Source organism: Pseudorca crassidens, chromosome 20 (assembly GCF_039906515.1).
Source record: "Pseudorca crassidens isolate mPseCra1 chromosome 20, mPseCra1.hap1, whole genome shotgun sequence".
NCBI classification, from domain to species: Eukaryota; Metazoa; Chordata; class Mammalia; order Artiodactyla; family Delphinidae; genus Pseudorca; species Pseudorca crassidens.
In genome coordinates this window covers 48,734,439-48,756,113 of record NC_090315.1, presented here as the reverse complement: position 1 = coordinate 48,756,113, position 21,675 = coordinate 48,734,439, and the positions used below count along the sequence as shown (strand labels likewise).

The 21,675-nt window shown below is 36.0% G+C and overlaps 1 protein-coding gene across 1 annotated transcript in view; it reads right to left on the bottom strand.

Moving 5' to 3' along the window:
• The window catches only part of HYDIN (HYDIN axonemal central pair apparatus protein), a 433,808-nt gene that overhangs the window by 282,355 nt on the left and 129,778 nt on the right, over positions 1–21,675 (bottom strand). The window contains exon 9 of the mRNA XM_067720656.1: positions 3,277–3,478. Within this exon, the coding sequence (XP_067576757.1) occupies positions 3,277–3,478 (202 nt within the window). The remainder of the gene's footprint in view (positions 1–3,276; positions 3,479–21,675) is intronic.

Sequence of the window (21,675 nt, the reverse complement as noted above, 5' to 3'; positions counted from 1 at the left end):
CATTGTCAGAGTCTGGAGCTTGAGATTAGCCCGAGGCCCCCAAATCTGGACATGTGCCCTAAAGTTTGTACCAACGTGTTTTGGTAGGCAGAGAGGAAGTCATCCTTCCTAGAATGGAAAGTATAAACTGCCAGAAAGGAATAGGACTCAGTAGGGCTGAAATTCCCCCACTGGGAGAAGAGACGTCCAAGTCTTTGCTCAGGAACATCATCAAGATGCTGGAGAACAAGAAACCATGAAGAGGCATGGACATATATACACTACCAAACGTAAGGTAGATAGCTAGTGGGAAGCAGCCGCATAGCACAGGGAGATCAGCTCGGTGCTTTGTGACCGCCTGGAGGGGTGGGAGGGAGGGAGACGCAAGCGGGAAGAGATATGGGAATATATGTATATATATAACTGATTCATTTTGTTGTGAAGCTGAAACTAACATACCATTGTAAAGCAATTATACTCCAATAAAGATGTTAAAAAAAAAAAGTGAAGGGAAAAAAATAAAAATAAAAGAAAAGGAAAAAAAAAAAAAGAAACCATGATGGCTGGAATAGGGTCTTGAGGACATCCATAATACTAAAGCAATTAGAATTCTTGAAACCACCATGGAGCAACTTTCAGCCCCTGTAGCTGAATGCCTTGGGACGAGTTTTAAGCCATGTTATAACTGGAAAGCAGTGGGCAGGCTCTTGAGTCTCACTTAAAAATATACACTGACGTTTTAAAATCTTAGGTCATTTGGGTGCTGCAAAGGGAAACTTTAATCTCTCAAAGTATACATGAGCCCATTTAGATCATCTCTGTTCCAAGTTCAGGACAAATGTGGACCTTTCGCTCTGCACATTAACTACAGAGGCTGCTGAGGGAAGAGGAGAAAAGGAAGAGGTTGCTCACCATTAGGAGCAGGAGAGTCAAACATTAAAAAGATTATTCCAGGGATTCCTGCACTGGCCTTGCTGGGGAGCTCAAGAGAGAGTTTATACCATTAGCTAAAGAGCTCACTGCTGCTTCCCAGGGATGAGCAAACCTCTGCCCACAAGAAAGCTATCCAAGAACATTCTGCTTTATCTGCCACTGATGTGAGCCTAAGAGACAACCTAAGGGTTTGTGAGAGGGAGGAGGAGAGGGCCTACACCCACAGCAAGAGCACAGCCACCCACCAAAGGGGCAGCTATCCAAAGACAGGAACCAAATGTTCAGTAAAGAGCAAACCTCTTTCTTTGCTTTGCTTTCTGAGAGGATGGGCGTTTCATGGCTAGTTGCCTCCAGGACAAGAATCCATGGCTAATAATATGAAACTTGTGGCATGCTTGGGAATGTATCAAGAAACAAGAGAGGCATGGGAGAGAAGACACACCTGGTCAAATAAGAGATTAGGCATCTGGCCCTAAGAGAGGGGTAGGGAGAGGGCATGGAACAGAATATTCAATAGACTCTTCACTTAGATCAACCAATCCAGTTTGCAGGAACATGAGTTATGTCGCCGTGTGTCACCCACACACAGCAAGGTATTCTTATTTAGCCATCTGAAGTCACTCTTCAACTTCATTGTTTAAGGGAGGGGCATGATCCAAAATGATAAAATTGGGCTTCCAATTATGGTTATGAAAGTGCTCTTCAATATTGTTCCCTTGCTACAAAAAAACTGCTAGGGGAACTAATAGAAAGAGCAAAAGAGACAGTGAAAGAAAGACAATGCAAGAGAAAAGGAAGAATAAGACTCAAGGATAATATTAGAGATAGAGCCATGAGTGTTGGAGGAGGTGAAGTGGGGGGGGGGGCGAAAGTCCATCCACGTGTGTTTGAAATTATATTCTCTATACCTTAAGCATTTCTGATAGCAACTAGTTTGAATTTTTCCTGAGTTTCACTGTTGAAATTAACTTCTGTAAATATTTTTTGGACATAGGCGTGGCATCAATCACGTGCTATACATTTGGTCAAACACAAAGACATACTTGAAATTAAAGCTGGCTTTCCCTCTGATAGTATATACTCATCCTCCCCAAAAGATTATGCCCACAGCACAAGTAGGATGTTGAAACACTACTTTTATTGCTGTTTCTTTATTTGTACCTGCTCTCCTATCTTATCTTTAAACACGCCTGGATCATTCTGATTGTTGGTACATACGTGTCAGCTGAAGAATCAGGACAGATGAAACCGTGGATAAGTAGTCTCCTCTTACCTTTTTAAACTACTGGTATCTATACCATGAGGCAAAATGAAGTTTTTAGGCAGGAAAGGCTTTTCTTTTCTCACTTTTTAAAGATGGCACAGGGGCAATCTGGTGATTAAAGCTCATTGTCTGAATGATAAAGCTTCTGGTCCACTGTGTCCTATCACTGTCACAGCTCCTTCTGATTCAATTACGGACAGCACACTGGGGGATTTCTGCCTGGTTTCCCTAGACCTAAGACTTTTATTTTTATCACATACTAACTTGGTTTTAAACAAAGCTTTGAAGCTTCCCAGGGCTAATCTTTAATGAAAATGGAGAGGCAAATTAAAAAGGCTGAAATAAATTCCAATGAAAGCAGCAAAAGAGCTAATTCAGGGAGGATGGAAGAAGATAAAATTGCAAATGGAATTACAGTAATCAAGGACAGATTCAGTAAAAAGAAATATTCAAAATTTAACAGTGATGAGATTAATTAAAACAGTTTGGTTTTCCATTTTATTAATTTTCTCCACTGCCTGAAGTATCATTTGAAAAAGCAGCAGATTAAAGATAGCAACAAGAAATCACTATTAAATTATATGGTTAGCAGGGATTGAGAATGCTACTAAAACTGAAAATATAAAAGCCATTATATCTAAGCCCTCATTTTCCCCACTCTTCATATTTTCTGAAAGTACCTTTTCACTGAAGAAAAAAAATAAAAAGGCCACATTGATCCCAATCCAAAAGAGATTATTTTTAGAATCCCTATGAAAACTGATCGATCTAGTTAGGGTTATGGAAAGAAATAAAGACATATAGATTAGTTTTGAGAGAATAGTGAAGAATGATGTATTTGGTCTTTAAAATCCAGGAGTTTAGCTACTGATAAATTAAAACTGGGGTAAGATTAACTGAGGATGGACGATGTTGTGTTCCACATAGCTCAGCTCCAGTTCTTTAAATGAAAAAGGGAGCATTGTACACTGGACCCAAGTTATAATAAATTTGACACTGAGTGAGTTAGAAACCACAAAGGTCACAGAATTTTCATAACTAACTTTCATGTTCCCCCAAATTATACAAATAGCGTATAGATAGTGATTTTTCTTACAAACCTATACTTTTCTCGGTCTTCCTCTTCCTGTGTAGCAAATATCTTCCACTGGAAATGGGCAATGATGTTACTGCGGTTGTGAATAGTTAGAGTTCGGTGATTGGCCAGAGATAGGTAAGTTTTCTCAAGGATCAAGGAATTCTTGTCCAGCCTTATGTTCATGTCTATAGCAGCTCCATACAGAGATATAAACACTTTCTCACCTAGAAATTAACAAAGTATAAATACACTTTGAGATTTATTCTAGAACTATGCTACTAGGCTATTTTTCCCCCAAGGTGACATTAGGGAATATAGCACAAGCATTAGACATTTCATACTACCCCCACCCCCCCCAACATCAGTCAGAGATCAGACATGATCAGAAACCTGAAATGTTATGTTTGGTACAGTTATAGAGAAAAACTATCTTGCTTGGTTATTGTAAAAAATACATAAAATATGAATTGTTGTGGTGAGTGCTACCAGTCTTTTTCTTCTTTGTAGTAGTTTAAAATCCGACAACCTGACCATGGGGGCACCTGAGTTGTAGAATTATAACCATTAGCCTCATCTTTATTGCAAGCATGAGCTGGATTTCTTAAATTAACTGCACCCAGTACATCTGGGAAGAGCTGCTCAGCATGAGAGGATCTAAGTCCAAACAAAGGGGATCAGGAAGGAAGCATTAATAACTTCATTAATAGAAAATCAAATATTTAAAATGAACCACATCCCTAGGGAGGGCGGATGGGAGATGCTAAAGGGAGGGGATATAGGGATATATGCATAGATATAGCTGATTCACTTTGTTATACAGCAGAAACTAACACAACATTGTAAAGCAATTATACTCCAAAAAAGATGTTAAAAATAATAATAATAAATGACAGTTTAAACTCAAAGGAAAAAAAAAGGGAACCCACATTCCTAAACAACAGCAATTAAAACAAAACAACACTATCTCTGGATAGTGGTTACAAAGAAAGAAAAACACAGAAAGACAAAAGTTATGTTTAAATTTTTAAATGTTAAGAACACCTTTGTTCAGCATAGTAATTTAAGGCCTTGACTTCATTCAGGATGCACCAATTGCCTTGATTCTAGGTATATAAATGAGGCCCCTGGGACTTCCAAGAAGACACAAAGCTACAAACTATATTCTATCTGATCTCTGCAATGTCACAGCAGGTGCCTCAGTCTGACGTCAAAGTAGAAAAAGGAAATACTTAAATATCATCAATGTTCTGTTGATCTGTGCTGTTACCATTTTAATCAGAACCAGAAAGCCTAATCACTTGGACTTTATTTTTTAGCAAATATTTCTGCTATATTCATGACTATATGAACTGAGCACCACTTAGTAAATTGATAATCCTTTATACAGTACAAATGTTTTCTAGGCCCAATCACTTTGAACACAGCAACATCTTCCCCAAAGTTTAAATAAAAAGTAAGTATCTAGGGGACTTCCTGGTGGTGCAGTGGTTAAGAATCCACCTGCCAATGCAGAGGACACGGGTTCAAGCCCTGGTCTGTGAAGATCCCTCATGCCACGGAGCAACTAAGCCTGTGCACCACAACTACTGAGCCTGAGCTCTAGAGCCTGCGAGCCACAACTACTGAGCCCACGTGCCACAACTACTGAAGCCCGCATGCCTAGAGCCTGTGCTCCGCAACAAGAGAAGCCACCGCAATGAGAAGCCTGCTCGCAGCAATGAAGAATAAGCCCCGCTTTCCGCAACTAGAGAAAGCCCGTGCCCAGCAATGAAAACCCAATGCAGCCAATAAATAAATAAATATATTTTTTTAAAAAGTAAGTATCTAGGCATTTTAAATTTTTATTAAAAAATATGTACATGAAGTAAAAACTTTAAGTACTATAAGAGCATATACCATGAAAAGAAAACATCTTCCTCTCCTTCACTCAATCCCAGGCCTGCTTTTTAGAGTTAAGAATTGTTAATATTTTCATGTACTTCCTTCCCAAATAAAGGTATGCACTCTTGTCAACTTTTAAGCTTTCTGATGAGTTAAATTTAACAGTCTGATGAGTGAAAACTTGCTGCTTTAATTTGCATACTCTTAATTATAGATGATGTTAAACATTTTTTCATGTATTAATTGATTTTATACACACACACACGTGTGTGTGTTATATCGTTCTTTGATCATTCATCAAAGAAGCTATCATTCGTGTGGGGTCAAGAGAGATAGAAATCAAAGCCCTAAGCCTACCAACCAAAGGGGGAGGTTAAGGCAAAAAAAGGGATGTCCCCACAACAAGCTGATCCTCAAAGGACTGTGCCCTCAAAATGAGGGTAAATGGGAAGTAGACTAGCCCTAGTTCAGAGTTAAATATTATGCTGGCATTACCTAAGTCTTTCAGAGAACTTTGCACCTTGAATTTGGTGGTCATGGACTAGTTTTGCCTTCAGAAACCTGGAAGAAGGAACCCACTTCTCTTTGGAGTAAGGTACCTCCATCCAAAGTTTCAAATTGTTCAACATTTTTTTAAAAAAGCCAAACATAACCAGGCATGCAAAGAAACAAAACTCCATATGCTAGAACCTGCATATACAAGAAAAATAGAAGCAGACCCACAAAGAATCAGATACTAGAACCAACTATGCTTAGTAGTCGAAAGAAACAAAGGATGCACTTGAAGCTCTATCCAAGGAATAGGAAATTTTAAAAAGATCTAGAAAATCTGAAAAAGAGCTACACTCTAGGCTCTAATAGAAATAAAACAACTTAAATTTTTAAAAACTCTAAGAATATACTCAATAAGATAATGTTATCAATTTTCTGAAAAAATAGTGAAACGGTTCAGAAAATACAAAAGTCAATATGAAGAATTAAAAATAAATGGAAATGCAAAATGAATGGGTAAAAGATGAGGCAGATTAAGTGAGAAGGTGTAGAAGTGTTTAACTGAAAGCTCAGAAGAAAAGGAAAGAGATAATGAAGCAAAGACAATATTTCAAGAGATGATGGTTAAGAGTTTTCTAGGATTGATTAATGACATCAGTTTACAATTCAAAAAGTGCAATGAACATCAACTGGGATAAATGAAAAGAAATTCATACATAAACATATTGCAATGAAACTAAAGAAAATCAAAGACAAAGAGAAAATACTAAAAGCAGCGAGAGGGAAAAAGATTATCTCAGAGGACCCATGGTTAGGATTACAGCCAATTTTTCAACTGAAATAATGGAAACTAAAAAAACAACAGGATGGCTTCTTCAAAATGATGAAGGGGAAATCAATGCCAACCAAGAATTCTATAGTTCTTCAGCATTTTTTGGTCTACAAATGTCTTTGTTTTGTCTTCACTTTTAAAGGATATTTTCAACGGGGTAAAGGATTCTTAATTAGCTTTTTTTCTTTTCAGCACTTGCATAATGCCATTTTACTATAATCTGGCTTCCATAATTTCAGCTGAAAAGTTTGCCATCAGTATTATTAGTGTTCCTTTTAAGGTAATGTGTTTTTCTTTCTCTAGCTACTTTTATGATATTCCCTTTGCTTTGGTTTTCAGCAGTATTTGTATCACTAAGGGTTTGCTGAGCTTTGTTTAATTAAATGGATTTGTTAATTAATGGATTTGTTAATCCATTAAACCATGGATTAATGTCATTCATCATTTTTGGAAAACTCTCAGCCATTATCTCTTAAATATCTTTGTACCCCATTCTTTACCCTATTTCTAGGACTCGAATTACATGTATGCTGACCTTTTGACTGTGTCCCACATGGCTTTTTCTGTTTTGTTTCTCCCTACCGCATCTCATCCCCATTCTTCTTTGTTTTTCTCTGTGCTTCAGTTTGGGTATTTCCTGTTGACCTGTCTTCAGGTTCACTAATCCTGTCTTCTGCTCTGTCTACTCTACTGGTAAACTAACATGATTATTTTTTAATTTCCAATATTGTATTTTCAGTATAACATTGTTATCAAAACCTGACAAAGATAAAATAAATAGGCCAAGATACAGGCCGATTACACTTACAGATATTAATGTAAAATCCTAAATAAAAAATTAGCAATCATAATTCATGAGCACATTAAAAGAATGAGACTTCACAATCAAGTGGACATTATTTCAGGAATGTGAAGATGGCTCACTATTAGAAACCCTACTGATATAGAATATATCTAAGAAGAAAAAATATATGATCTTCTCCATTGATGCTGAAAAGGAATTTGACAAAATTCAAAATATATTTTTTTATTTAAAAACTCAATAAAATAGGAACTGATAGAATTAAAACATAGTATAAGTAATTAAGACAGCATAAAGAGACAGATCAATGGAATAGAATAAAGTCAAAAAAAACCCAAATACACATTGGAATTCATTATATTATAAAGGCAGCATCTTGAATCACTGGTGTATTGACAAACTTTGTTTTTTAAAAAAGTGCTATTGGAACAACTTGGTAACCATACGGAAAAACATACCTCACATCTAACATCAGATAAAGCCAAGTGAATAAAATATTTAAATGTTCAATATGAAACTGCAAAAGTAGAAGAGTACACAGAAAAACTTCTTCATTGCTTTCGGGGGAAAGTTTTCTAACTGTGGCTCAAAATCCAGATCCCTCCTAAAAAATTAAGAAATTTGATTACATAAAAATGAAAACAGAAATTCTGCATGGCACAAAAAGTCATAAGCAAAAACAAAAGAAAACTAGGTAAAATACTTAATTCATATCTTAGACATGGAGACTAAATCACCCATTACATAAATAGCTCTTAGAAATCAGTAAGACAATCCAATAGAAGAATGGGATAGAGTTGCAAAAAAAGAAACATAAAGGCCCCCTATATGTACTAAAAGATGCTCAATTTGAGCATCAACTCATGATAAAAGAAATACAACTAAAGATGTATTTACATACCATTTCTCCCCATCAGACTGTAAAACAAAAGTTTTAGATCATAATTTATAGTCAAGACTGTGGGGAGAAGGCATTCTTATACACCCTGTGGGAATGCAATTCACTCCATGGACTCCCCAGTCCATGGAGTGAATTTGGTGGCACGGATCAAAATATCTATCAAAATTATAAAACTATCCTATGGCCCACTTCTAGGAATTTATCCTATAGATAAGTCAGAACAAGATGAAGGGTATTCATTACAGCATTGTTCTTAATAACAAGAGAGTGGAAAAGGCCAGAGCACTCATCAAGAGAAGGCTGGTTACATAATCTGTGCTACACCTAGAAGCAGAATACTGTGCAGGTATAAAAAAGTACCCAGTAATATGGAAAGATCCCCAATATATATGATTAAGTGTAAAAAGCAAGGTTTAGAACAATTTACATAGTATTTTATTTTTGTGTAAGGTGGGAAAGTAAGAATATACATTCACGTTTGCATCTATTTGTATAAAAGCACTGGAAAAGTATACAAGAAAGCAATAAAATGAAAGAAGGGTCAGGTGAATGAGGTAGGATGGAAATAGCACCTTTCAATATATACCTTTAAAATACTGCTTTAATTTTTGACCACATGATTACATTACTCATCCAAAACTTTAATGTTAAAAGGACTATAGGGCATCCAGAAAACATGTAAAGGTGCTAGATAGCACTAGTAATGAGAGAAATGAAATAAATAAAAATAGAATAAAATACCATTTCATAACCATCAGATTAACCAATATCAAAGCGTTTGACAATGCTGTTTTGGCAGTATATTGGCAAGCACATAGAAAAACAAGAATTTTCATATACTACTGATGGAAATACAGATTGGTACAACCACTTGACCAATCAATTTAGTATCCAGTAAAGCTCAAGATACATTTGCCTTATAACTCAGCAATTTCACTTCTAGCTATTTATCCCTAAGAACAATCTCACACAGCTACACAGGACATACACAAAGACACTCACTGCAGCATGGTGTGTAATTGCAAAAAACTAGGAACATCCTAATATTTAATGGGAGAATAGATAAATTACAGTATTTTCACATGCTGGAGCGTGTCGCATTAGTTAAAATGAATCACAGCTATATATCCACGTGTTAAAATCCTTAAAACATAATGTTGAATGAAAAAGTCAAGATGGGAAATGGTATATACAGTATAATACCATTTATGTGAAGTTTAAAACTATTCAAGACAATGGTATGTATTGTTTATGGATAAGTAAATATGTAGGAATGGCATTAAAATGCACCCAATACAGCTCCCCTGAGGATTAATACATGGGAGTTAAATCAGGAAAGAATAACAAAGCGACTCCAAATCTATAATCAATTTAGTTATCCATAAAATAAAACATCTGAAAGAAACATATATAGCAAAATGTTGAGATGTGTTAAAATACAATGGTTGGGCTTCCCTGGTGGCGCAGTGGTTGAGAGTCCGCCTGCTGATGCAGGGGACGCGGGTTCGTGCCCCGGTCTGGGAGGATCCCACATGCCGCGGAGTGGCTGGGCCCGTGAGCCATGGCCGTTGAGCCTGCGCGTCTGGAGCCTGTGCTCCGCAACGGGAGAGGCCACAACAGTGAGAGGCCCGCGTACCGGAAAAAAAAAAAAATACAATGGTTGTTGATTACCTTATTTCTGTGCTTTTGCACATATTTGAAATATTTCATTGTTTAAAAAACTAATCAAGGGGCTTCCCTGGTGGCGCAGTGGTTGAGAGTCCGCCTGCCGATGCAGGGGACGTGGGTTCGTGCCCCGTTCCGGGAGGATCCTACGTGCCGCGGAGCAGCTGGGCCCGTGAGCCATGGCCGCTGAGCCTGCGCATCCGGAGCTTGTGCTCCGCAGCGGGAGAGGCCGCGACAGTGAGGCCCGCATACTGCAAAAAAAAAAAAAAAAAAACTAATCAAGGAAAAGGATTCAAGGGCTTAACTTATTTCATAAAAATCTAGGGGTCAGAGAGACTAATGTCATCAATTTGAGTTGCACACTGCAAAACGTTCCTTCCCAGAAATATAACAAGAGCCACTGTCTTCTTTTCAAGAACCATTTAATATTGATTTTTTCACTACTATCTTCCAAAAGTCATCAGGTCACAAAGTGAAGGAAGCAATAACTCTTGTCTTCCCCCATAGCTGTTGAAGAACTTGCTTTTCTCACCCACTGTCATGAAGACAATCTTAAATAGGGTCCCTCTCCGCCGCTACTTAGACGACTGATAGGATGGAAAGGGTATTATGCCTGCGAGAATGGATGGATTTGCTGTGCCTCATCATTAGTATTTTCTGTGCCCTTGAAGTGCCAGTTACCACTATAGTTCCTTTTCAGTTTCTGAGGTTGAATTCTGCAGTCCCTGTAGATGAGGTTAGCCACAGTCATTTATTATGTTTTAATAAAGACACATTTTGTGGAAGGTCTCATTACTTCTTGCAAGTTTTGCTACTATCAGTCAAGCAAAAACCAATATGAACAAAACTAATTTTACCCAGAAAATGTGAAGCTAGCTATATACACAATACATTTCATACTGTGGTTTCAGTTATTTTCAGACAACAGAGGACACAGTAAATAAAATATATGAGTAGAGCCATAGATTCTCTAGGGAACTGGCAAGTTGATGGAAAGAGTGTTTCTCCTCTCCTGGTCACAGCAGGGTCAAACTCACCACTCAAGTGAATTGCTGAATCAAACTTCTTTGGAAGTGCTCCTTCTCTAAAGGGTTCAGGAAACAAATTAAGCAACTTGACTGGGCTTAGCCAGCACACCAGTGGCAATGCCAAAATCGGTATTCTTAATCTGCACAGAAAGGAGTTTAGGATTATAGAAAGCATGCTGGCCTCAGAGGGGGCCAAAGACCTGTACTTCGGTGTATAGTCATTTAAGCCTCTGGGCCTCAGTTTACTCATCTCTAAAATGAAGAGAGTTACAGAGATGGGCTCTAATGTCCCTTTAAGTACTAACACCTAATAACTTGAGAGTCTTCCCTTGTTATGTAATTTTCGAAAACATTCCACTTCCCTAAACAATCTCTGACCATCAGTATATCTTCTGCCATTCCCTAACCTAAACTGTTGAATAAGAGACAAAGAAAAGAAAACTAGGTCAAGGAATATTTGCATTGGCTCTAAAGCCATTTTAAAAAACATTTGGGTCTTTTACGACAACTATGTTTTGCTAGATTTTGTAATTATAATGGCACATGTTTGTAATTCATTATAATAATCGCACAATTGACAAAAAGCTCATACAGCTAAATTTGCATGGGTATATTCAGATACATATTATTTAACAGTTTCAACTGCAAGATATCATATCATGCTCAATTACTATATTATATTTTGGTACTTGTTTATCAGCCTTTAGGAGGAAAAAAAGAATTTCTTCACGGTTTATTAGAGTAAAATATATAATTACCATAAAGCTGCTCTGTGAAGTACTAATATTATGATTGCTTGTATATTTAATAACAATACATCATCACACCTTTGGGGAAAAGAGCCTATTTGCCAACTTCTGATCCATGAATTGAAATATCTCCCCTTCAGTAAGAGACCTAATACTTTAAAAAAAATACTGAATAAGTACATTAGCTCTATTTCCTAATTATACCAGTAGTTAATGTCACCTCTAAGTGACAGCAACTTCACCTGGTATTAAAGAAAAAACATTGCTATGCTCCTACTTCTAGTGCTCATTCAAGTAACCGAAATTTCAGTAAGAATGTCTTTTTTTAAAGCCTATTCTAAATACTAATATTTGCTTGAATTCTTAGATTATATAAAGTTTCTCAATACCCGGTTAAAAAGTGTAAAACTTAAGCAACTAACCATTTATTTGTCTCCTAATAGTCAATATTTTCACCTCTCAGTTTTAATGAAATGATAGAACTAATTTACTCGTTCTGATTTTGTTTTAGTTTGGTTTTTGTTTTGTTTCACTGTTAATCAACGTAGCCTTGAGAAATTATATCCTTAATCTCTTCTGGACAGATTAGTTTGTAAAAGGTACCAAGTTACTTCAGCTTTTTCTCTGGAAGTTTTAGACTATAATAAAAAGGTAACTAAATCATTCCTGGGGTAAAATCGATTGCTTGAATAAGCTTGATTTTACTACAGAAGGGCATACACAGGAGGAAAGGAGGGGAGAGTTCTGGTTTAGGAAAATGCTAATGAGTAAAGTATTAGATATTGGTGAAATTTACACTTGACCTCCTTAATTACTAGAGCACTGGTTCAAACTCTGGTTGTCAAGAAAGCAAAATCTCCCAGCTGCATTTAATCAAGAATATATCCAGTGGAGGACCAGCAATGGAAGGGCATAAACACAATTGTTAGAAATGTGATTGAGTACTTCCTGTTGAGGAGTATCAATGTTCCTCCTTCTGGAACATTGAAGAAGTATGAAGAAAAACCGATGCTAAATTTCCCTCCTCAAATCAATTCATACTTCAAACAGCTGCAGAAATTTCAGTAAGATGCTTATTTAGTGAAATGAGAAAACAATGGTCAAGGCTGCTTGGAAAAGCTCTGTGATTAACTGGGTTTAGGTAGTCATTAATGTTTTTCACTAATAAAAGGTTATAGGTCCTGGTCATTGATAAGGCACAATAAAGATGAAAGCATATCCTTATCAGTAGTTTATTTCATGTAAGGAAAAATGCTACAAGACAGTTTACCTCTACCTGCAATCTTTAGAAAATGACTTTATTCATAAATCAAATTTGACACCAGCACCTCAGGGTATGGAAATCAACTTTTCCATGCATGATTAAATTTTAATACACAAATACTCATTTCCTTTAGCACAGGACTATAAATGTAAGTATGGATGTCAATCCAAATATTTCCATAAAAGTAAAATCCAGATTGAGGGCCACTGGGAGAACGTGGCTGCATTTCAAAGTCAACAGATTAAGGGAGTAAAAATGCACATGTAGTAATACAAGAGATTAGGGAGATGATCCACTATAGAGGAAAAAGCACTACACGTGAGTTGAGAGTCTGAGTGTGGGTTCTTTTTTTTTTTCTTTTAATTTACTTTTTTGGCTACGTTGGGTCTTTGTTGCTGTACATGGGTTTTCTCTAGTTGTGGCAAGCAGGGGCTACTCTTCGTTGTGGTGTGGGGGCTTCTCATTGCAGTGGCTTCTCTTGTTGCACAGCACGGGCTCTAGGTGCGCAGGCTCAGTAGTTGTGGCGCATGGGCTTAGCTGCTCCACGGCATGTGGGATCTTCCAGGACCAGGGATCAAACCCGTATCCCCTGCATTGGCAGGCGGATTCTTAACCACTGCGCCACCAGGGAAGTCCCTGAGCGTGGGTTCTAACTGTGCTTCTGACTAGTTATATGAGTCATGGGCAAACCACTTAATTTCTTAGGGCTTCAGTTTTACACATGCAAACAAATCTAAGGACTAGATTATCATTGAAGTCTCCTTTCAAGTTTTGATTCTATTGATCCATGGGCAATCTAAGCCTGTTGGTCTCAAAACTCAACCAAGTAAAATATTTTGACATTATACCCCCAACATATATAAACTTGTTTGTTTATAAATTATACCCATATACTAGAATAGTCACATGTCAATTGTATTAAAAATACAACCAAAAATATTAAAAAAGGATGATGATAATATTTTAAAGATAATTTATTTGATATATTTACCAATTTACCAACAATTAATTATTTTAGTGAGAGCTAAAACAGTGACTAACTTTTTTAAACTTTTTAAAAAAGTTTAAAAACTTTTTTAAACTCCCGGTTTAAAATGTTGTGATACAGTCATCTGAAAAAGGTAATTCTTTTTTAAACTTTTTTAAACTCCCGGTTTAAAATGTTGTGAGACAGTCATCCGAAAAAGGTAATTCTAAGGCCACAAATTTTTCCAATACTTCATTTTAGGGGCTGACATAAACAAAAAATGATACCTCACAAAGACATGGAGATCCAGATGGAAGAAATATATCACTGACTGAGTTTATTAACAGTCATATTTTTTTCACTTTCATCCACTAGTAACACTAATAACACAAAGGTCTTTGTTGAAATTCAGCTAATAATTTTTCCATAAAGGTAACAGTTACTTCACAGTCAAACAGAAGATTCAAACTCAAATATATCAGAAATTGCATTCAACATAAAAGGACTGAAGAGTACTATTAAAAGACAAAGATTCTCAGACTGGATTAAAAAACAACCTGGTGATACTCCCAAGTGTCACACTTTAAATATGAGGACACCGAAAAGTTGAAATAAAGAGGATGAATAGAATATACTACGTACACACTAATCAAAGGAAAGCTGCTGTACTAAACAAATATCAGATCAAGCAGTCTTTGATGTCAGAAATCTTATAAATGATTGAGAAACATTTCATAATGATAAAATAGTTAATTCAACAGTAAGTTATAACAAACCTAAATGTATATACACCAAGCATCATAGCCTCAAAACATACAAAATGAAAACTGATATCACCAAAAAAAGAGAAATAGAAAATTCACAATCATAGTTGTGGATTTTAATGACATCTTCCAATAACTAATAAAATAAGAAGAAAAACATTACTAGAGATACAGACTGAACAATATGATTATTAACAAACTTGACCTAATTGATATCTGAGGAACTTGTACTCTTTTCAAGTACACAGGGCTCATTTACCAAAATGGAACACATTCTGGGCTATAATGTTAAGTCTCAACTATTTTCAAAGATAGAAATCATACAGAATTTGTTTTCTGTCACTAGTGGAACTCAGCTGGAAATCAATAACAAAAAGAAAACTAGAAAAATTTCCAAATGTTTAAATACTAAGCAACACACTGCTAAGTAGCCCATGGATCAAAGAAGAAGTAAAAATGGAAATTCTAAAATACTGTCAATTATGTGTTAATGTAAATGAAACATATAAAAACATATGGGCTGAAGATATAGTCAGGTTTGGAGGAAAATTTATTGACTTAAATGCATATATTAGATAAGATGAAAGGTTAAAAATCAGTGCTCTAAGCATCTCTCCTAAGGTTTAGAAAAAGTACAACAAATTAAACCTACAGAAAGTAGAAGGAATGAAATAATAAAGAGTAGAAATCAATGATATTGAAAAGAAATGAACAATAGAGAAAATCATCAAAAGTTGGTTCTCTGAATAAAGCCCTAACAATACAGATCAAGAAATAAAAAGATACAAATTACCAATATCAATAATGAAAGAGGAGATATCACTATAGGTCCTAAAGACATTATACAGATTATAGTTATTATGAACAATTTTATGCCAGCAAATTTAAAATTTTAGATTAAATGGGAAAATTCTTTGAAAAAGTTTACCAAAAATTACATAAGAAAAAATAGAAACATCTCAGTAGATCTATATCTACTAAAGAAACTGAATCCATTTTTAAAAGGCTCTAGACCCGAATGGCTTGAACAATGAATTTTTCAATCATTTAAGGAAGAAATAACATGAATCTTAAAAAAATTTTTCCAGAGAGAGTTTTAAAAGAGAATAATTCTCAACTTGTTTTATGAGACCAATTTGTTTTTTCAGACCAAAGACAAAGGCATTTCATGAAAACAAAATTACAGGCAGGCCAATCTTTCTCATGAATTTGGATGCCAAACTTTCAAAGAAAATATTAGCAAATCTAATCCAGGGATTTATTTAAATGATAATGGTTAAAACTTACATTTACCCCAGAATATAGCAGGGATTTAGTATTTGAAATTCAATCTGTGCATTAGAAGAATAAAAGTGAAATAATACATAATCATCTCAACAAAAGCAGAAGTAATTGATAAAATTCAAAACACATTCAAGATTGAAAGTCTTAGAAACCTAGAGATAGAAGGGAATTCACTTAATCTGATAAAGAGTATCCACTAAAGTCATCATACTAATTCATGAAACACTGAGCACTTCCCCTCTGAGACTGAGAACAAGAAAAGGATGTTTGGGGCTCCCCTGGTGGTGCAGTGGTTGAGGGTCCGCCTGCCGATGTGGGGGACGCAGGTTCATGCCCCGGTCTGGGGGGGATCCCGCGTGCTGCGGAGCGGCTGGGCCCGTGGGCCGTGGCCGCTGGGCCTGCGTGTCCGGGGCCTGTGCTCCGCGGCGGGAGAGGCCGCAGCGGTAAGAGGCCGGCGTACCGCAAAAAAAAAAAAAAAAGAAAAAAGAAAAGGATGTTCATTCACTATCATCATTTCCATTGATCACTGTACTGAAGGCCTAGCCTATGCAAGAAATAATAGGAAACAAAAGGCTAAAAATTTAAAAAGAAGAAAACTATGATTATTTGCAGATGACTGATTGTATATAAACAAAATCTAATATCTACAGATAAATCATGAGCTAATAAGTAAATTTATCAAGCTCTGTAGATAAATGATCAACATACAAAATTCAATATTTTGATACATTCACAAAAACTTAAAAAATGAAATTAGAAAAAAACACACTAGTTATAAAAGAAAAAAATGATAAACTGTATTTCATCAAAATTAAATTACTTTGCTAATGAAAAGACCCTGTTAAGAAATTAGAAAGATAATTCACTGATTGTGAGAAAATATTAACAATAATAATTTCTGAAAGACTTGTATGGAGAATATACAAAAACTACAGGCCAATAACAAAATGATAAATAACCCAATAAAGATTGGGCAAAAACCTTGAATACACACCTGAAAGTAGAAGATAAAAATAGAAGCACATGAAAAGTTACTCAACATTACAAGTCATTAGGGAAATGCAAACTTAAACCAGAAGAGATACCACTTCACTTCCACTAGAATGACTCAAATTAAAACAAAACAAATGAACAAACACAACAAAACAGAAATAGACTCAAAGATACAGAGAACAAACTGGTGGTTGCCAGAGGGGAGGGGACAGATGGGCAAAATAGGGACAGAGGATTAAAAGGTACAAACCTCCAGCTATAAAGTCAATGTCACAGCTCATGCAGCTCAGTATCAAAAAAACAAACAACCCAATCAAAAAATGGGTGGAAGAACTAGACATTTCTCCAAAGAAGATATACAGATGGCCAACAAACACATGAAAAGATGCTCGACATCACTAATTATTAGAGAAATGCAAATCAAAACTACAATAAGTCAGAATGGCCATCAGCAAAATATCTACAAACAATAAATGCTGGAGAGGGTGTGGAGAAAAGGGAACCCTCCTGCACAGCTGGTGGGAATGCAAATTGATACAGCCACTATGGAGAACAGTATGGAGGTTCCTTAAAAAACTAAAAATAAAACTACCATATGACCCAGCAATCCCACTACTGGGCGTATACCCCGAAAAAAACGTAATTCAAAAAGACACATGCACCCTATGTTCATTGCGGCACTATTTATAATAGCCAGGACATGGAAGCAAACTAAATGTCCATCGACAGATGAATGGATAAAGATGTGGTATATATATATACAATGGACTATTACTCAGCCATAAAAAGGAACGAAACTGGGTCATTTGTAGAGATATGGATGGACCTAAAGTCTGTCATACAGAGTGAAGTAAGTCAGAAAGAGAAAAACAAATATCGTATAATATCGCTTATATATGGAATCCAGAAAAACGATACGGATGAACTTATTTGCAAAACAGAAATAGAGACACAGACGTGAGAACGGACGTATGGATATGTGGGGGGGGGTGAATTGGGAGAATGGGATTGACATATACACACTACTATGTATAAAAAAGATAACTAATGAGAACCTACTGTATAGCACAGGGAACTCTACTCAGTGCTCTGTGGTGACCTAAATGGGAAGGAAATCCAAAAAAGAGGGGATATATGTATACATAGAGCATATGTATACATATACCATATGTATACGTATAGCTGATTCACTATACATATCAGGAACTAACACAACATTGTAAAACAACTATATTCCAATAAAAATTATTTTAAAAAATAAAAATAAAAAAGCCAAATGTCACAGGGATTAATGTACAACATAGTGAATATAGTCAATAATATTGTAATAACTTTGTATGGTGACAGATGGTCACCTGACTTACCGTGGTGATCATTTTGCAATACATAAAAATATCAAATCACTATGTTGTACACCCGAAACTAATATTAATATTGTAAGTCAATTCAATTTTTAAAAAAACACATGACCAAGAGCTGGTGAGGATGTGGAGTAAATGGAACCCTTAAACATTGCTGGCGGGAATGTAAAATGCTTCAACCACTTTAGAAAACTTTTTGGAAGTTTCTTATAAAGTTAAGCATATAACTACTCTATGATCCCGCAATTCTACTCCCAAATATTTACCCAAGAGAAATAAACGCATATGTACACACACACACACGACTTGTACAATAATGGTTATTAAAGCTTTATTCATAATAGCCCCAAACTTCAAACAATTCAGTTACATTAACAGAAGAATGGATAAACTATGTATAACCAAACAGTGGAATACTGCTCAGGAGTAAAAAGGGAATTGCCAATACACACAACAATATGAATAAATTTCAAAAACATTATGTTGAATGAAAGAAACCAGACTCAAAAGCGTATATACTGTATGAGTACATTTATCTGAAGTCCAAGAACAAGCAAAACTAATATAAGATGATAGGAATCAGAATCTCTGGGATGGCAGATGGAGGGATTGACTGGAAAGGGGCATGAGGGAACTTTGTGAGGTGATAGATGTTTTATATCTTGAATGTGTTACACAGGCATTTACATTTGTCAAAATGAATCAAACTGTACATTTAAGATCTGTGCATCTTATATCTAAATCATACCTCAATTTAAAAAGTCATAGAAGAATCACTTACAGGATCCTCAAACATGAATGAATATATAGGAATAAATCTAATCAAAATGTTCAAGACTTATACCCAGAAAACTGCTGCTGAGAGAAATTAAATGAAACCTAACTACATGCAGGGATAAACTGTGTTTATGATATACACAAAGGATTGAAAACTAGTGGGAAAGGATGAACTACTGCATAAGTATTGCTGAATAATGTGAAAAAAGACATACATTAAAAGCAGCTTTAAGTAGCACATTAAACTGGAGATTGAAATAACTAAAATACTCAATAAAACATTTTTCAAACTACTTTAAAACTGATCACTAACCTGATAGGAAAATAAGGACATTAAAGCAAAGTGAAGAATACCAGGAAATAATCTAGTGCCAAGGTTGTCTTTTGCCCTAGTGGACTTTGTTAACCCTTGAACTTCTGTTTTAACTATTGCATTGGGTGCCTAGGACAGGACATAAAGTCCAGGGCCTGCCCAAAGTAACGATGCTAAATCCAGAAACTACAAAACACAAAGAGGCATAAGATAATGATGGGGTTCAGAACACACTACCACAAAATATGGCACCTTGGCATATTAAATATTTCAAGCTGAAGGAACATAAGAAATGGCAGGTACAAGAGGGATTTTCTTAACTTCTCCTGAAGCAGGTCACAGATCCCCCATGTGAGAGGTGCCCTCCAAGACCAGGTAGAAAGAAGCATGCATATCTTCAAATATAGAGGGACATCAAGAGGAGCCTGAATAAACAGGCCTTACTGTGTCCCCCAGTTTGCTACTCTTAGCTCATGTCATTTTATTGTCCTGTCACGTTTTCCCACAACTCTCCATCCTTCATCAAACCAGCATAAAGGAATTCAGATTTTACTACTTCTTCAGATCTTCATTTCCTTATGAAGCCTCCCATATCATGTAAAACTTACATTAAATAAATTTTTATGTTCTTCTCTTGTTAATCTGTCTTTTGTTACAGGGGCCCCATCTTAAAAACCTAAATGGGTAGAGGAAAAAGACATTTTTCCTCCTCTACAGATACCATGATTGAAAAACCATAAGAAACAACAAACAGCAAAATAAATACATAGATGAGCAGACTTAATATGTTTGAATTACCACATACACAATATAAATATGTTTAATATATTTAAGAAATAAAAGGGAAACATGAAAAATAAAAGAGTAGACAGCAATCAGATTTGACAAGAACCAAATAAAACTTTCAGAAATTAAAATAATTATAATAATTGAAAAATTAAAACTCAGCAGGTGGGTCTTCACTGAAGAGGGAGTTATTGAATGGGACAGTAGATAGGAAGAAAGTATCCAGAGAAGTCTACAAAAAAAATGGAAAACATAAAATAGAGGTTAAAAGTAATAAATAACAGACTAATAGTAGAGTAAGTAATAGAATAATAAAGTAGTTGGAATACCAGAATAAGATAATAGAATGGAGACGAGCCAGTAACCCACATGGAGAAAAAAAAAAAGAAACATGGTCCGCACCTGACACATATGCAAAACTGAAATCAAAGACAAATCATTAACTTAAACTAGCAGCTAAAACTACTGCCCTTCTAAAAGTAAACACAGGAGAACATATTCATGATCTTGGAAAAGGCAAAGATTTCTTAGCAAGAAGGCAAAAGCATTAATCTTGAAAGAAAAAAGGGCTTCCCTGGTGACGCAGTGGTTAAGAATCCACCTGCCAATGCAGTGGACACGGGTTTGAGCCCTGGTCCGGGAAGATCCCACGTGCCGTGGGGCAACTAAGCCTGTGCGCCACAACTACTGAGCCCGCACGCCACAACTACTGAAGTTCACGTGCCTAGAGCCCGTGCTCCACAACAAGAGAAGCCACTGCAATGAGAAGCCTGCCCCCGCTCGCCGCAACTAGAGAAAGCCCACATGCAGCAACGAAGACCCAACACAGCCGAAAATAAATAAATTTTTAAAAGTTATTACATTTAAAAAAATGATAATACAGATTTCATAAAAATTTAAAATGTCAGCTCATCAAGAAATACCATTAAGGAAATGAAAAGGCAATCTACAGACTGGTAGAGAAAATTAACAACACATATACTTGACAAATGACTAGTATTCAGAATAACAAGTTGTAAAGTACTCTTACAAATTAATGATAAAAGGAAAAACAACTCAAAAATGAGCAAAAGACTTCAACACTTAAATTTCAAAGATACGTGAAAAGCCAGCAAGCACATGAAAAGGTGTTGAACATCATTAATCATTAGAGAAATAAAAATTAAAACCACCAGAAGACATCACTTTATACATCCAGTATACCTAAAATGAACAATACAACACTATGGGTAGGCGAGGGTGTGAAGCAACTGGAACTCCCAAGCTTGGCTGGTGGGAGTGTAAAATGGCACTACTTTGAAAAACTGACATCCCTGGTGGGTTATGTACTGTGCTTTTAATCTTCCACTGTTGGGTTACATGGGCCAAAACTTCCCCCTTTTGCTTAAGCTAGTCCAGGTTAGGTTTTTCTTACTAGCAGCCAGTGAATTGTGGACAACACTAAAAGATAAATATAGATTGTGCCACTGATTATGAATTGTTGTTATGCTGGGCAGTGTGGAGCCAGGACCACTTAACCACACGTCCTTATTCAAGGGCTTGATTGATCCTGCTCAGATAAG